The sequence below is a fragment of the Sphaeramia orbicularis genome, chromosome 16 (genome assembly GCF_902148855.1).
Source record: "Sphaeramia orbicularis chromosome 16, fSphaOr1.1, whole genome shotgun sequence".
NCBI classification, from domain to species: Eukaryota; Metazoa; Chordata; class Actinopteri; order Kurtiformes; family Apogonidae; genus Sphaeramia; species Sphaeramia orbicularis.
In genome coordinates this window covers 28713670-28727773 of record NC_043972.1, presented here as the reverse complement: position 1 = coordinate 28727773, position 14104 = coordinate 28713670, and the positions used below count along the sequence as shown (strand labels likewise).

Below are 14104 nucleotides of genomic sequence, written 5' to 3'. Positions count from 1 at the left end.
CTATCTTTATTAAAATTACATTCCACATATGACTGAAGAAATACATTCACAATTAATATATTACAAGAAGCAGGTTGCATTTTGAAAAGTCCTCAGAGAAAAGATCTTGATTTTGCAATTTAGGCATTTTTTCCAAATCATTTTTCGATTGCAAAGACTTCCACTGTTGAACTCAGAACACTGCATATGAAGTGGAAGAAATATTTTAGTCACACCCACAAAAAACATTGAGATTTAGCTAAATTATTTTATTGTGTTTGTATTATGTAAGGAATGATAAAAAACAGTTAAGGTGCAAGAGGTCCCAGGTTCAAATTCCAGACGACCTTAAAGTGTTCCAACCAGGGTCCTTTCTGTGTGGAGTTTGCATGTTCTCCCCATGTTTGCGTGGGTTCTCTCTGGGTACTCCGGCTTCCTCCTGCCATCCAAACACATGCACTGATAGGTTAATTGGTTAATCTAAATTGCCCATATGTGTGAATGTGAGAGTGATTGGCTGGTTGTCTATTTGTCAGCCCCGCGATGAACTGGTGACTTGTCCAGGGTGTACCCCACCTTCATCCATAGGTAGCTGGGATAGGCTCCAGCACCCACATCCCTAGTGAGGATAAAAGCGAGTTCAGAAGATGAATGAATGATAAAAACAACTTATTTGTACTTATTCTAATTTGTATTTGTACTGTTTTGTGTTCAGAATACATATCCATACATTACACATTTGGATACCTGTGTTTTATTCTGCAAAACATGACTAAACTTTATTGCAAATGGGTTAACCAAGCCCGCAGAGAATTGTTTTTCATTCATATGTTCAGTGTATTGTCCTGACTTCGTCTGCTTATTCAGAGGGAATGTTTGAAGGTGTTCAAGATTTTTTTCATGGACTGTTTGCTTTTGCTTTTTGTTGTGAGGTTTTGTGGTTAGTGTCTAAAATTTTACATGAATAACTGATAGTTTCAAAGAGTGTTGCAATGAGAAAAGAAAAGGGAAAATTAATGTTCTAAATCTGTACACAGGTAGTTACAGTTGGAATGCTCTTATTGAAAGGATGTACCACTGAAGTGACCGTTTCTTTTGTTTTTTTATGTCTTAAGACACACAAATGATCACAGCATTCAGTGAATAATATAGAAAAGGTTTGTTCATTTGTTTTCATTTAACCAGAACTAATGTCACCCTGATCAGCAGGAAGATGGTGGTTTGGTAAATAGATGGATTAGCTCTTGGGGGTTTTGATCCCAAATCTTGTATTAGTGATGTTTATTGTGTTTCTGTCTCCAATGATTCAGGCTGGCAAAGTCAGAAAGCAGCGACTCCCTCTGTTCTCAGAGCAGTGGCAGCAGTGGGACGCACCCTGCTATTAGGTCACTAAGGAGACAGCCCTCTAGATCTCAGTCCACCAGCGCCACCATTTCCACAACTTCCTCCTCAGTGGCAAGAGCGGCATCCTCAGGTAAAATAAAACAAGTTAAGCTAAAGAACTGATATCCTGCATTTGTTGTTTAGGCTATATTATTGGGAGTTGACTACTAATATTACTTGTTGAAATACTCCAAAACCTTGCATGAGTTTAATGGTCACTGTATGTAGGAGTGGGTTTAACTCACAATTAAGGGATGGACATGAAGGAACAGGACTTAGATCCTGCTGAATATTGTCTTTGATCTGAAAGGTGGAGATGGGTAAAAATAGTTCAAATCTCCATTGACAGCTATATGATAATAGTATTTCCAAAGACAGAATAAATGAAGCATTGATTATAGAATAAATATGAATAAAAAAAACAGAAAATGCCTATGGCTCAATAGCTGTTTAGGCTCTAAGAGAAATGTATGCAAAACACACAACCCTGGTATTAGACCTCTCTGTGTTCAGGTCAACACTGACTCTTCCACTGGAACTTCTACTCGTCGGGTCATATAGCCAGTTGCCCCCACACAGATAGTCTATTTTTTGTGTCTCAAACCATTATTTTCTTAATAAATAACACCAGATATAATATAAGGCAGCATTAATTTAAAAACTATGGAGCCCGTAAGGGGACATTGAGAGAAAAAAAAAATCAACCTGATGGAAAAAAAATCGACTCTCAATGTCCCCTAACGGGCTCCATAAAAAACAAACAAAAAAAATTTAAAATAATACATTAGCATTCATAGAATGTATCTGTAAGCACAATTTAATGGTCCCTCCAACCCATGCTGCCTCTTTTGCTGGTATAGGACTGCTGAAAAATACCATTATATTTGTGTACATGTTATTGTGTGAACATGTAATTAACTGCCAACAAAAATGATAAAGGATATAAATCATACAAAATAAACAACCACAAGGACATGAGACTGGACTTTGAGGCCTAGAGTTACAAAAGTCATGTTAAATGAGTGGATAATAGATGTCACCAAATACACACACAGCTATTTCCAATTCCATATACAGGTTAGAGGGTATTTAAATATATAGAATGATAAAATAGTTACTGTGGCAGCCTGTGCATGATTCAGAGCAATACAACATGAGCTAACATTTGTTGAGGTTCATTTTACTGTGGCATTAATGTGTATATTGCATTTACTGCTGTATATGTTTAAGGTTGAGCTCATCTTAACTGCAACATATACTGTTGGCAGTTTAATCTACAGCAATGCATCTTCAATTAAGTAAAGCTGTCAGACAAATACAGAATGAAAATTACATTTGCTTCTGCAATGTTGTGGAGTGAAAGAAATGAAGTTGTATTACATGGAGATAAAGTAAAGTACAAGTGAAATCACTAAGTCACACTGTCATGCACAAAGATGTCTACACTGTAATGTGCACTGCAGTTAGTTTTGCCTTGGTTGTGATGCTTTACTGTTAATTTCTCATTATTACCCAGACTTGGTGAACTCCAAACCCCAACAGCAGAAGACACATAATGGACAAACAGAAGAACAACCTGCAAAGGAGTCACGCTCCCAGAAACACAACAGAGTGAGTGTCTTAATTCTAAAGGAATACTTTATACTTTTTAGTTTTTAGACATTATTTCAGGATTATTCTCTCTTTAATAACACTCTGCTTGTTATCATGGAAACAGGACTTGCATTTTAAGTGCGGATACTCTTCATGCAGACCTTGAAAAGAGAGCACAAGCTCTGAAGGGAAAAAAATGTAGGATTTTTTTTCCCTTTTTTTAATTACTTCTTGACAAAACAGAAATCACTTGGATCTAAAATTTTAAAAAATCACATGACAATAACATTAAATACTTATGAAAATGGAAAAATAAAACTATGCTGAGATTCTTTCATGTTTTGATGTCATTTCTAAACCTTCATTATTATTTAACCAATGTTATTTTGTGATGATTATTTTTTTTATTTCAGGGCATTGTGCTAACTTTGTGAATATTTTTTTCTTGTTAATGTTTAATGTGGAAATCTGAAACAGTCTTGTTTTTTCATTATAGAATGATAATAATGATGGTGATGGTACTAATAATGATAATAATAATGATCAACTGTTATTTAAAAATCTAATAACATCAAAATTGGCCAAAGATCACATTTTATTTTTGCTTCTAAAAATACAGGCAGGTTTGAGCTATTTAAATATTTATTTCATGTATCTTTTCTACAAGACAGCAAACCAATACAACAACAATCATAAATCCTGGTATAGATATGTGTATTTGAAGATGTCTTTTAATAGACCTATACTTAACACATTACAGAATCAATAAAGAACAGATGCTCCAAGCGAGGTTTGCTGTGATTATCTCATGTTTCTTATATCTATAAGTGTTTAGGTCATAGTGTTACCAGTATTAGATCACAGTCGACATTGACACGTGGCCAAATATAATAATGTAAAGCATACAATCACACACCAATATTATCTGATGATCCACAGTTTCATCTCGGCCATAAACAATGGTTTCTCCGAGCATAGCTTGCATGCAGCTTTATTTTCTACAATTCTACAGTTTTGCTGTTGGTTGACTAAAATCATAAATATTTTAGATCCTCCTGATGGCCGGGAAGAAGGCCATAACAAAGAACTGGTTTAAGACTGATGCGCCGTCTTACAAACAATGGCTTTCAATCATAGATGATATACTTGTCATGGAACATCTCACATATAAACTGAAGTTGAAAGAAAGTCTCTTTTTAAAAAACTGGAGAAAATGGCTGACATTCAGGGACAAATGTGTCTATTAAGGGACCTAAACATATTCTGACACTAACACAGGCTGTTCATTTCATTTCATTTGTTTGTTTTCTGTTCTTTTGTTTCTTTTCTTGATCCTCAACCTGAGGAGATTGGATTATATTACTGATTAAAAAGGAGAAAGAATTTATTTATAAATAAATTTATTTTAAAAAATCATAAATATTTCTGAATTGAGGTTTTTAGGTTGCTCTGAGTGCAAATCACTCTCCCTGAGGCCGGGTTGGGCTGTGAACTCTCTGCTGTCATTAACACAGAGTTGTTTTTTAATCATTCATCCACTTCAGCTTCACCTACAGCTCATTTTAAGAAACGTTGTGTGTCTCATATTAGTCATGCGATGCATTTGAATACAGCAGCCCAGACCCATGCAAGTTCTCACAAGACTGACAGCTGCGTACGGAACAGTCGAATATAAGTTTTCCGCAAATTTTACGCAATTCAATGCACTGATTGGTGCCCAATACAGATCCCGATGTTACTTCTGCCTCTTTATTTTGTTTTTGTATTTACCCCCCCCCCCCCCCCCCCCCATTATAGATATATAAATAATCAAAGTCTAAGAGCCCTTTATCATGTTATCTTTAAATGAAGTACAAATTTATGACAAACCTAAGACAAATATCTGCTACTTCCAATGGTGAAAAGACATTTATATATGCTAATACGGACACTGGCTGATACCAATGTGTGGCCAATATATTGGCGCATCCCTACAATTTTAATATATAACTGAATGACAATATTCCTTGACAATTGTACACTAAACTCCACCATCCCAACTGCAGCTACAACCATCTAAAGCCCCTCAGAAACCTAGAGAAAACCAATTACTTGGCTCATATTCATAAAAATCCTAAATTGATATAATCCCATATGATATAATGTCTTTAGTTGTGCTGTCTCTGCCTGCTTCAACACTATTAACTTTTACTCTGACGTATGCTTGTTTACATTTTATTAACCAACAGTTTATCCATTGTGATATTTTAACGTAATGAAAAGCTACAGTTAATTTTAACGAGCCAGAGAGAAACACAACAAAACTCCCACACACTTACACACAATCTGTCTACTATAGAAGGTATGAGACGGCTCCAACAAAGATAAATGTTTTATGTGTCGTGTGTGATCACTACGAATGAGTGCGGCGCATTACAGTGTTGTAGCAGAAGCATTTGATGAAATACAATTTATCATATCACCTGCTGCCTGCCTCCAACTGTTCATCACAGACACTCCTATTTTTTCTCATCCTGGCATGCATATGAACACACGTGTCTGCACACACAAGTATATTCCCACACACCTGCACACCGTTTTGTCTGTCCCACGTACAACTCACAATCTGCATCCCGACCTTGACTCGTTCTGATTTGTGATTACTATGCAAACAGGCTTATCGTTCAGACCTGAGTGTAGGAAAGAACAGTTGGCCCTATTCAGAAATAATGATAGCAGTTTATTCAGGACAGAGATTAAAAGCTGCCTTTCTTCTCCTCATGAGACTGAACGGCACCAGCCATTGCTCACCATAATTTATAGTGCTTCCTCAGAATAGTCGCTGTGACAAGATTAAAGGCAGATCTATTTATTCAGGAATGTGTTTTCCCTGTCGACGCTACCAGTAAAATATTTGTAAGTTTGCAAGTTCAGCCTGTGAATGCGCAATTCTGTACAAGGACGTCCCTAGAAGTCGAGGCGATGTGAGCCTATGAACGGAGCCTCTCTAAAATTAGTTCGTCAGAACAGGGTTAGCGTTAGGTGGTTAGGGAATAAACACAGCTTGATGTTTGATTTCACAATTGTGCAAGTACAAATATATGTGTCTGTGTTGTTGTTTTTTTTTTGTTCTCAGATGTTGCAGGAAGTGGTAGCTAAAACACTGAAACACCACGGGATCACTGCTGAGCATGAATGCTTTGAGGCCTGCAGCAAAAGACTGTTTGATATCTCAAAATTCTATCTCAAGGTTAGTCTTTTTACTGCCCACACACTGGTAGTGATGTCTTCTTGTCTGCATTGTCTATATGAGTGCCTCTTTACATTCAGAACCAGTGTTTTATTACACAACTTGAAACAAATTAGCCAAAACAATTTGAAGACACTTTCCTTCCTTTTCTTTTGTATTTCTGCCAGTGCAATCCATCATGCTTGTCTAATTTGGTCGTGCTACTTTCAATATACTAAATCAAACTGTTTTGCTTGAGAGGGGAAAAAAAAACTGTGAGTCGTCATTGAACCGCAGCATCACTCTGAACTTTACTTTTTCACTAGTTTGTGCTGCTGTTATCCACAACTCCTATCTGTGAGCTTAAAAGTTTGGTTCATATGATATGAACCAAACATGTTTATGGGTCAGTACAAGTGTTTTTAGTTTGCCGTTCGATTCCAGGACCTGAAAACATCTCGCGGCCTGCACGATGAGATGAAGAAAGCTGTCAGCAGCAATGTTAAACAGGTACGGACGCCACATCACAATGATTTTTAGGCTTGTTTCTGTGCAATAGCTGACTTTTTTTTCTGTTTGATTATAGGTCATTGACTGGGTGTTAGAGAAGACTGCAAAGAAGTGAAGGTGGACTTAAAGACAAAGAGAAAATTGTCATTGTTTTTAGTCCCCAACTCCAGATTCCACCTGACTTGTTTTTTTTTTTATTTTTTAATTTTTCCACGGTTGGTTTTAAAATCGTTGCATTAAGCTTCTTTTAATGACCTTAATCCTTTATTTAATTTTATTTGTTAATCTCCCAATTTCAGATGTATTATGTTTGAGCTGTTGAGAGTTATTTGAGCTTTTGTTTATGTGCAGTTGTGTACACAGCTACCCCAAAATATTCCCAAATGTGTCAGAGCCTCGAAAACAGAAAAACACTTTTGGACAATCTGCTCCAGCCACCAGGGCTTAGATGATGACAGACTGGAGTTGTCATTTCCTTGTGGCCGTTTTCAAACATGGTTTTAAATCCTCTTCCTCTTGTTTATTTTCTCTCTAAGTACAATCATAATTTTAATACTTTGTGATTTTATCTTTGCTTTTCACTTTTTGCAACACAATAAAGTGTTTTTACTTTAACAATGTAACTCGTTCAATACAGTCTGAGTGGGCTACAGTGGGGAAAAACTTGTGTGTTGATTAAAAAAAGGTGTGTTCTGAAAGAAATATGTATTATATTATCAGTGCTGACAGCTTGCCGCCTGGTCTGCATGGTAGCTGTTATTCAGGCGGTGAAAACAAAGCCACAAACAGTGCAGCACATCCTGTAGTGCTGATTATCACTGACAGTAAAGCCTGGCTTCTTCATACCAGCTTGTCCTTGTTGTGGACGCATCAGGATCTTTGCTAAAATGATGACAAGCAAAGCCAAAACTACCGGTGAAGCCAGTGTTCCACTATTTTCAGTAATATTCAAACAAAACTGTCTATGCCAATTTTTTTATTCTGACTTTGCATGGTTTTTACTTGATGAGATGAGATAGATGACTGCACACTGTAGTTCTTGAGAACATTTTGCTCCATCTAAGCAGAAATGAAATTAGCATAAATATTTCAGATTGTTAGTAAAACTTCAAATAAATTTAGCCCACAGTGTTTCTGCGTTTCCATGCAGTGTTTTCCAAAACCGTGTATTAACCTCCCTACTGTAATGTGATGTCGCTGCGCCAGACCAGGTTTCTTGGTTTTAATCTGTGGACACTAAAAGATTTACAGATATGTTCTGGTGATCTTATTTAACGAACACAGCGAAGATGAGATGAGAAGGCCATCTGTGGACACTGCTTGTTGCCGCATGTAAAATAAATGTTTTAATGGCCGTCAGAGGCTTTAGTTGCAGGGATTTTAGATTTATTGAATCAAAGAGATGTAGAGCGGGGAAGAAAATGAAGCAGATTTATACAGCCAAACAAAGGAGCAGTGGGAGCAAATAAAGACTTGTGTCCCATCTCATGTTGCTCATTCACGGGATAAATAATTGAACCTGATATGTGTAAGTGAGAGTTTATAACTGAAATGCAAGGCATCTGTCTTCATCAGACCAGGTAGAAAAAGCTGATTTAATGCCAAAGTATGTCGCCTCGTATCCATAATGTATATTAAAAAGACAGTTCATACAATATGGTATTAAATTGTCCTCATTGTGCAGGCCCTCAGTAAACCCATCTGCTGCTAGTCAATTCCATTATATGCATTTTCTCAACCACAGAGTCAGCAATAGAAGATGTACTTTCCGTTTGTATGTCTCTTCCCCATAGGGAAGTTCTTTGATGAATTTGGAAACACATCATACAGTGACACTGTTTTCAGACTAGTTGAATAAATTGAAACCCAAATACTTTTTCCATTCACAAGGGATTTAAATCCTGTACTAACGTCAGATACGATAAACATGATGCCAATACTGTAGATGTTGAGTTTTACCTCAAAAATCAGCTTTTCCAAACATAGAATCCACTGAATGCACACATCTACACAAACTATGTGGCACACTTTATAGCAGACATTCTCTGAGCAGAAATCTACTGACCTAAAATATTTAATAAAATTTGAACCACTAATCTTATCAATACATTTATATAATTCAGGTAAAATGTGGTTTCTCAGCTTTTCGTCACAATCACATATGACACTTCTGGACATTGCCACTTTGATTCACCAATAAAACTCATGTAGTTTAGTAAATAACTGGTTGTAGACCGTTGTCTTATGCTCAATTAATGATATATGTTGCTAAAAAAGTTACTTTTTCTTCAGTTTTCTCTGTCTTGATATAATAACCTTTAAGTTTTTTTGAATGTACACGATCAATAGATTAAATGTAGGAAAATGCCAGATTTTCACTGAAAAATGCCAAATGCAGTGGATAAAATTTTTAGTAAATGGTGAAAAATCACTTAGGAATGGTTAAACATAATGAAAAAATCTGTAGGAAGTCACCACAAAAGTAGTCTGAGTTCTTATAGCTGTATTGAAACTTTTTTTTTAATGCCAAATCAATTTTTTCAGCAAATTTGTTCCCTTGTAATGTCTGGTAAAATACTCTACACAACTACAAAACTAAATCTTATTTATAAAAACATATCTATACCAGGATTTATGATTGTTGTATTGGTTTGCTGTTTTATTAGTGATATTCAGTTACATGGGTACCAGATTTATTGATATACACTGAAACGCACCCAGTAGCTAAGCAGAAGTGATGACTTAATAAATGCTATCTATCCAGATAAGGATGATTATTTAATCACTTGTGTGTATTTGTCCTGTTTTTGTGTACTCTTGGCCCTTTCATCCCTTTCAAACACTGCCTATAAACCATCTGATCCATGGCTTTCACAAAGGTATGTACACAAACACAGACCTGAACGTTGTGTGGAGTTTCAACTCTTACTTGAATATAAAATTAGATGGAAATAAGGATCATAATATGTTTTTATTTGTTTTCATGTGCTCAGCCACTCTCCTGCTGTGTAGTAATCATGTATTAGGTCTCATTTGCATGTTTGGGTTGATAAATACACAGTGATCATACCTTACATACAACAACAATATTCATGATTTTTAAGCAGGAATGTAAACCCACAAAAGAATACTGCCTGTGATCGTCATGACCCTGTCTAATTAACTATCTTTCTTGAGTAAGTCATGTTCTGGTGTAAACATTCATTCAATTTTACAACATAGAACAAACAGACTATTGTTTATGTAAGATTCAAAGGTCAAGTTGATTCAGTCAATTCATGTATTTAATATTTAGACAAAGTCGTTAACTTATAAAGCACCTGCAATCTGAATGGACTATGCACAGCCCCACTACTTCCTGAATTTCAGGTGGGTCTTTAATTTCCTGTCTTTGATTATTGGACACACTGATTAATCCAGGTGTGCCTAATTAATCAGTAGTCACAATTAGAAGTACTTTAGTTATTGATTTGTACATCTGCACAAGCTAAAATCCACAAGCATTTCTAAATATTCTAACACTGTTATTCTTATGTTTTATTATTTTCCTTATTTTTCTATTTATTTCTTTAAGCGGATATCTTTAATTGTGTATAGGGTTCACAGAAGTCTTTTATATATTTTAGATTTTCAAGTTTTTATATTTCCTAGACAGTGTTTTGTTGTAAATCTTTACTGGCACATTATTAACTAAACTTATCCAAACTTGCTTATATAATCATCACGGTACATTTGTTTGGGGTTCGGGGTGGGATTCCCAAAGAATTTAATCACCCCTAGGGCCCAATGATCCCCTTTTGCCAAGGACCCCGACAGTGTTAAACAACGGCCCTGACTGTGAGACAGATGATATTCTCTTCTGTGCATCTTTTGTAATTTTCTTTATTGGTAAAAAATTGTCTGTGAACATAATCCATAGTGCATTACCTTTCAGTCAGAAGTATGTGGTCAAACTTTAAGTTGCATATGCATGGCATTTTTAGGAAACAGAACTATTTACGTCTGTATCTGCTCAGTTTCAGCATTTAGGCCACAAATCTGAAACTCCTTCTGTGATATTTTATGTTTACGTTTGTTTACATGAACACGAGCAGGCTGGTATCTATATGATGATTCATCTGAATTTGTGATGACTACAAGGTCTTCAAATGCAGGTCTCTTCAAAACACACTTTGTTTATGACATATACTCGGTTGGAACAGACTGAACACCGTCTACAGCAGTTTGTCGGCAGGAACACACCCAGAGCATATCAACTGACTTATGTGGTAAACAAACCTAAATAAAAGCACAAACTCATTTTACCACAAAAAATAACATTTTATGAGAACTACATATTACTGTGGTAGCCTTTTTCCACCAACTCGGCTCACTGATGATAAAAGCCTAGAAGCGTAAATGTTTCTGAAATCCTCTTTTATATTTCCATACTAATTTCATTATGAGAGACCGACAGCCAAGACATCTGACATTAATTGGAAGTTGTCTTGGAATTTCATCCAAAACACTGGACAGAAAAGCAGCTGCAGAGGCAGAAAAAGGAAACTAGTTTCTGTTATTTTACATTTACATTGTGAGATTTTTCCAGACATTTAGTTTCTTTGGTTCACAGCATTTGCTTTATTTTATCATCAAGTAAGCTAGCTAGCTGTGTATGTTTTTAACATGTTTCCCCCAGCATGCCATCAAAACTCAACTAGACTGTAACCAAAAGCAGCTCTAATGAACTAACATTGTGTAATAATGTTAGTGGCTGTCATAAGTAGCCTACAATATTAGCTCTGTTGTTGAAGTGTCTGCCTTTCTACTATCTACACACAGTAATATGTACAGTTCCACCACTAGAACACAGGGAACACCATAATGACAATAACAGTATATATATAATGTAGTGTAGCTTGTAGAAAGGCAGCCACTACAACAGAGCTAATATTGAAGGCTACTTATGACAGCCACTGGAACAGAGTGGCTCACAGTAGTTCAGGGATGTCAAACTCTGGTCCTCGAGGGCCGGTATCCTGCATGTTGTAGATGTTTCCCTCTTCCATCACACCTGGAAGCCATCACATCGTTGTCAGGCTTCTGCAGAGCATGATGATGAGCTGATCCTTAATTGAGCCAGGTGTGGCATGAAGAGGGAAATATCTAAACCATGCAGGATACCGGCCCTCGAGGACCGGAGTTTGACACCTGTGTAGTAGTTAACCCAGTTTAGCCACCTAGCTAGCATTTGGTGGTGCTAATGTGCTATAGACACAGACAGAGCCTGCTCTGTCTGTAATATCAGGTCCATCAGATCCAGGCTCTGTCTGGAACCCAGCTGAAACCATGGGTGTCTGTGAAGAAGGATGGAACTGTTGTGTGTGTCCACTGTACGTGTAAAACAGGGTTAAAAAATTAACGAAAACAAGAACGTTCAGATCAAATTTGATAATAGCCGCTTTGCCGTTCAGTGTGCATTCCGACACTTCCGCTGTCTGTCATGGCGCTGGTTTGCGGCGCAAACAGAGCGTGATGTAATGTGCAAAGGGTCAATAATACTATGGGGGTACAGGGCGATGCAGTCCGTACCCCCCTGCAGAAGTGAAAGTGAAACTTTATGCTCATTTATCTTTTCCCTACTTCCTGAATCTTCGCAAACTTTCATTTGAGGGGGCAGGACGTTTGTCTTGGCCTAGCCTGACAGGAGCCGGCGTTTGGAGCCTGGAGCCCGGCTTCTTGCAGGGCACGACGCAGCAATGTGGAAGTTTGGGTTGGCATTAATGAAGTAAAATAAAATGACATTCGCCAGCATTAAAGAAAATATAAACAGCAGAGGAGTGCAAATGTGTAATAATTTATGGCTCAGACCTGATGGAGAGCATTATTCAGAACTAGATCTGAGGTACGTGGAGGTAGAAATAAAGCCTTTTTCACTTTCTTAGAAATAATTTTTTGCAGTGTACACATCAAAGTTGACATTTAAGAAACAGCAAAATGGGCAAAAGTAGGGATCTGAGCAAGTTTGACAAGGGGGAAATTGTGATGGGCCAGAGGATCCTCAGCTCTTGTTGTTCTTTCCCAGGGTAAAGTGGTTAGTACCTACCAAAAGTGTCTAAAGAACAACCAGATCACAACCAACTGAGGATCTGTGGGAGCAGATCATTATTACAACCTGTTTAATATTGTGTAGGTTCCCCTTTGTCCATTAAAACACCTCCAACCTGAGTCCTAGACTCCACCAGACCTCTGAAGGTGTGCTGTGGTATTTGGACCAATGCTGCCTTCACGTGCTATTGGGAAGTGAATCCTTTCCTCTAGTTAATTCAAAATTACAAGTGCGTTGTGTTCAAGTGCTTTTGTTGTTGTATCAAAATGAAAAATGGCTGATATGCAATTTATCATTAACCTACTACTTGGGCAAAAGACTTTTGGATGTGTTATTTCATCTGCGACAGCATTTAAATTTTTTTTGTAAATTTTTTTTGCAAATTGTGTATGATATAAATGGAAAATCATCAGCTAAGAGTAGCACAACATTAAACATAACGTGCCCACAGTTGAAAACCCTCAGCCTTCAGTCCACGCCAAAGTTTTTGCACATAGGGATGGATGGACAGACAGACGATGAACTGATGACAATACTGTGTGACAAGGGCCGAGGGTAACAATCCCGTTGCCCTCTACCATGCTGAAAAGTTTAAAGGTTATTTTCATCTCGGAAGCTCATGTATCAAATTTTTTCCCAATTCTCCGGTGGAAAATACACCGTGAGGAGACAGTCACGGCAAATATTTACCATAATTCCCATAGCACGTGAAGGCAGGATAAGACATGAGCGGCAGATCCCTGAAGTCCTGGAAGTTGAGATGTGCAATTCCATGGATCGGATTTATTTGTCCAACACCTTCCACAGGTGATCAGTTGTCCTGAGATTGGGATGTCCTTCCTTAGTCCATTTTTGGTCAGTACTAACCACTGCAGACCAGGAAACACCCAACAAGACCTGCAGTTGTGGAGATGCTCTGACCCAGTCCCCACCTTGAACCTGGTCAAAGTCATTCGGTTCCGGTTGCTCATTGTGCTGCTCCGAGGACTAACTGTTCCCTTGCTGCCTAATATATCCAACCTATTGAAAGGTGCCATTGAGGTGAAATAATCAATATTATTACCACTTCTGTCAGTGATTAGAACAGTGGTTTCCAACCGTTTTTGGCTTGTGACTGTTTTAACATCACAATTCCTGGCGACCCCAGACATTCAAAACGGAGACATTTTTTTTCCTAAAATTAATTTGTTTCTGATCATGTAATAGTTTGCTATACTATGTTCTAAATAAACATTAATTTTAGATGACATTTAATCTATATAATGTATATTATTATGGACGGAGGCAGAAAAGCCAGGTGTAGATTACTGCACAGTCAGTCCTGCTTGGATTTACAAGGCTGA

At 37.2% G+C, this 14104-nt stretch overlaps 1 protein-coding gene across 1 annotated transcript in view; it reads left to right on the top strand.

The window, feature by feature from the left end:
• mtbp (MDM2 binding protein) overlaps window positions 1-7292 on the top strand; it is a 37419-nt gene extending 30127 nt beyond the window's left edge. The window contains exons 19-23 of the mRNA XM_030156972.1: window positions 1290-1453; window positions 2879-2973; window positions 6071-6184; window positions 6608-6673; window positions 6750-7292. Coding sequence (XP_030012832.1) covers window positions 1290-1453; window positions 2879-2973; window positions 6071-6184; window positions 6608-6673; window positions 6750-6788 — 478 coding nt within the window. The 3' untranslated portion in view covers window positions 6789-7292. The remainder of the gene's footprint in view (window positions 1-1289; window positions 1454-2878; window positions 2974-6070; window positions 6185-6607; window positions 6674-6749) is intronic.
• The last annotated feature ends 6812 nt before the right edge of the window (window positions 7293-14104 follow it).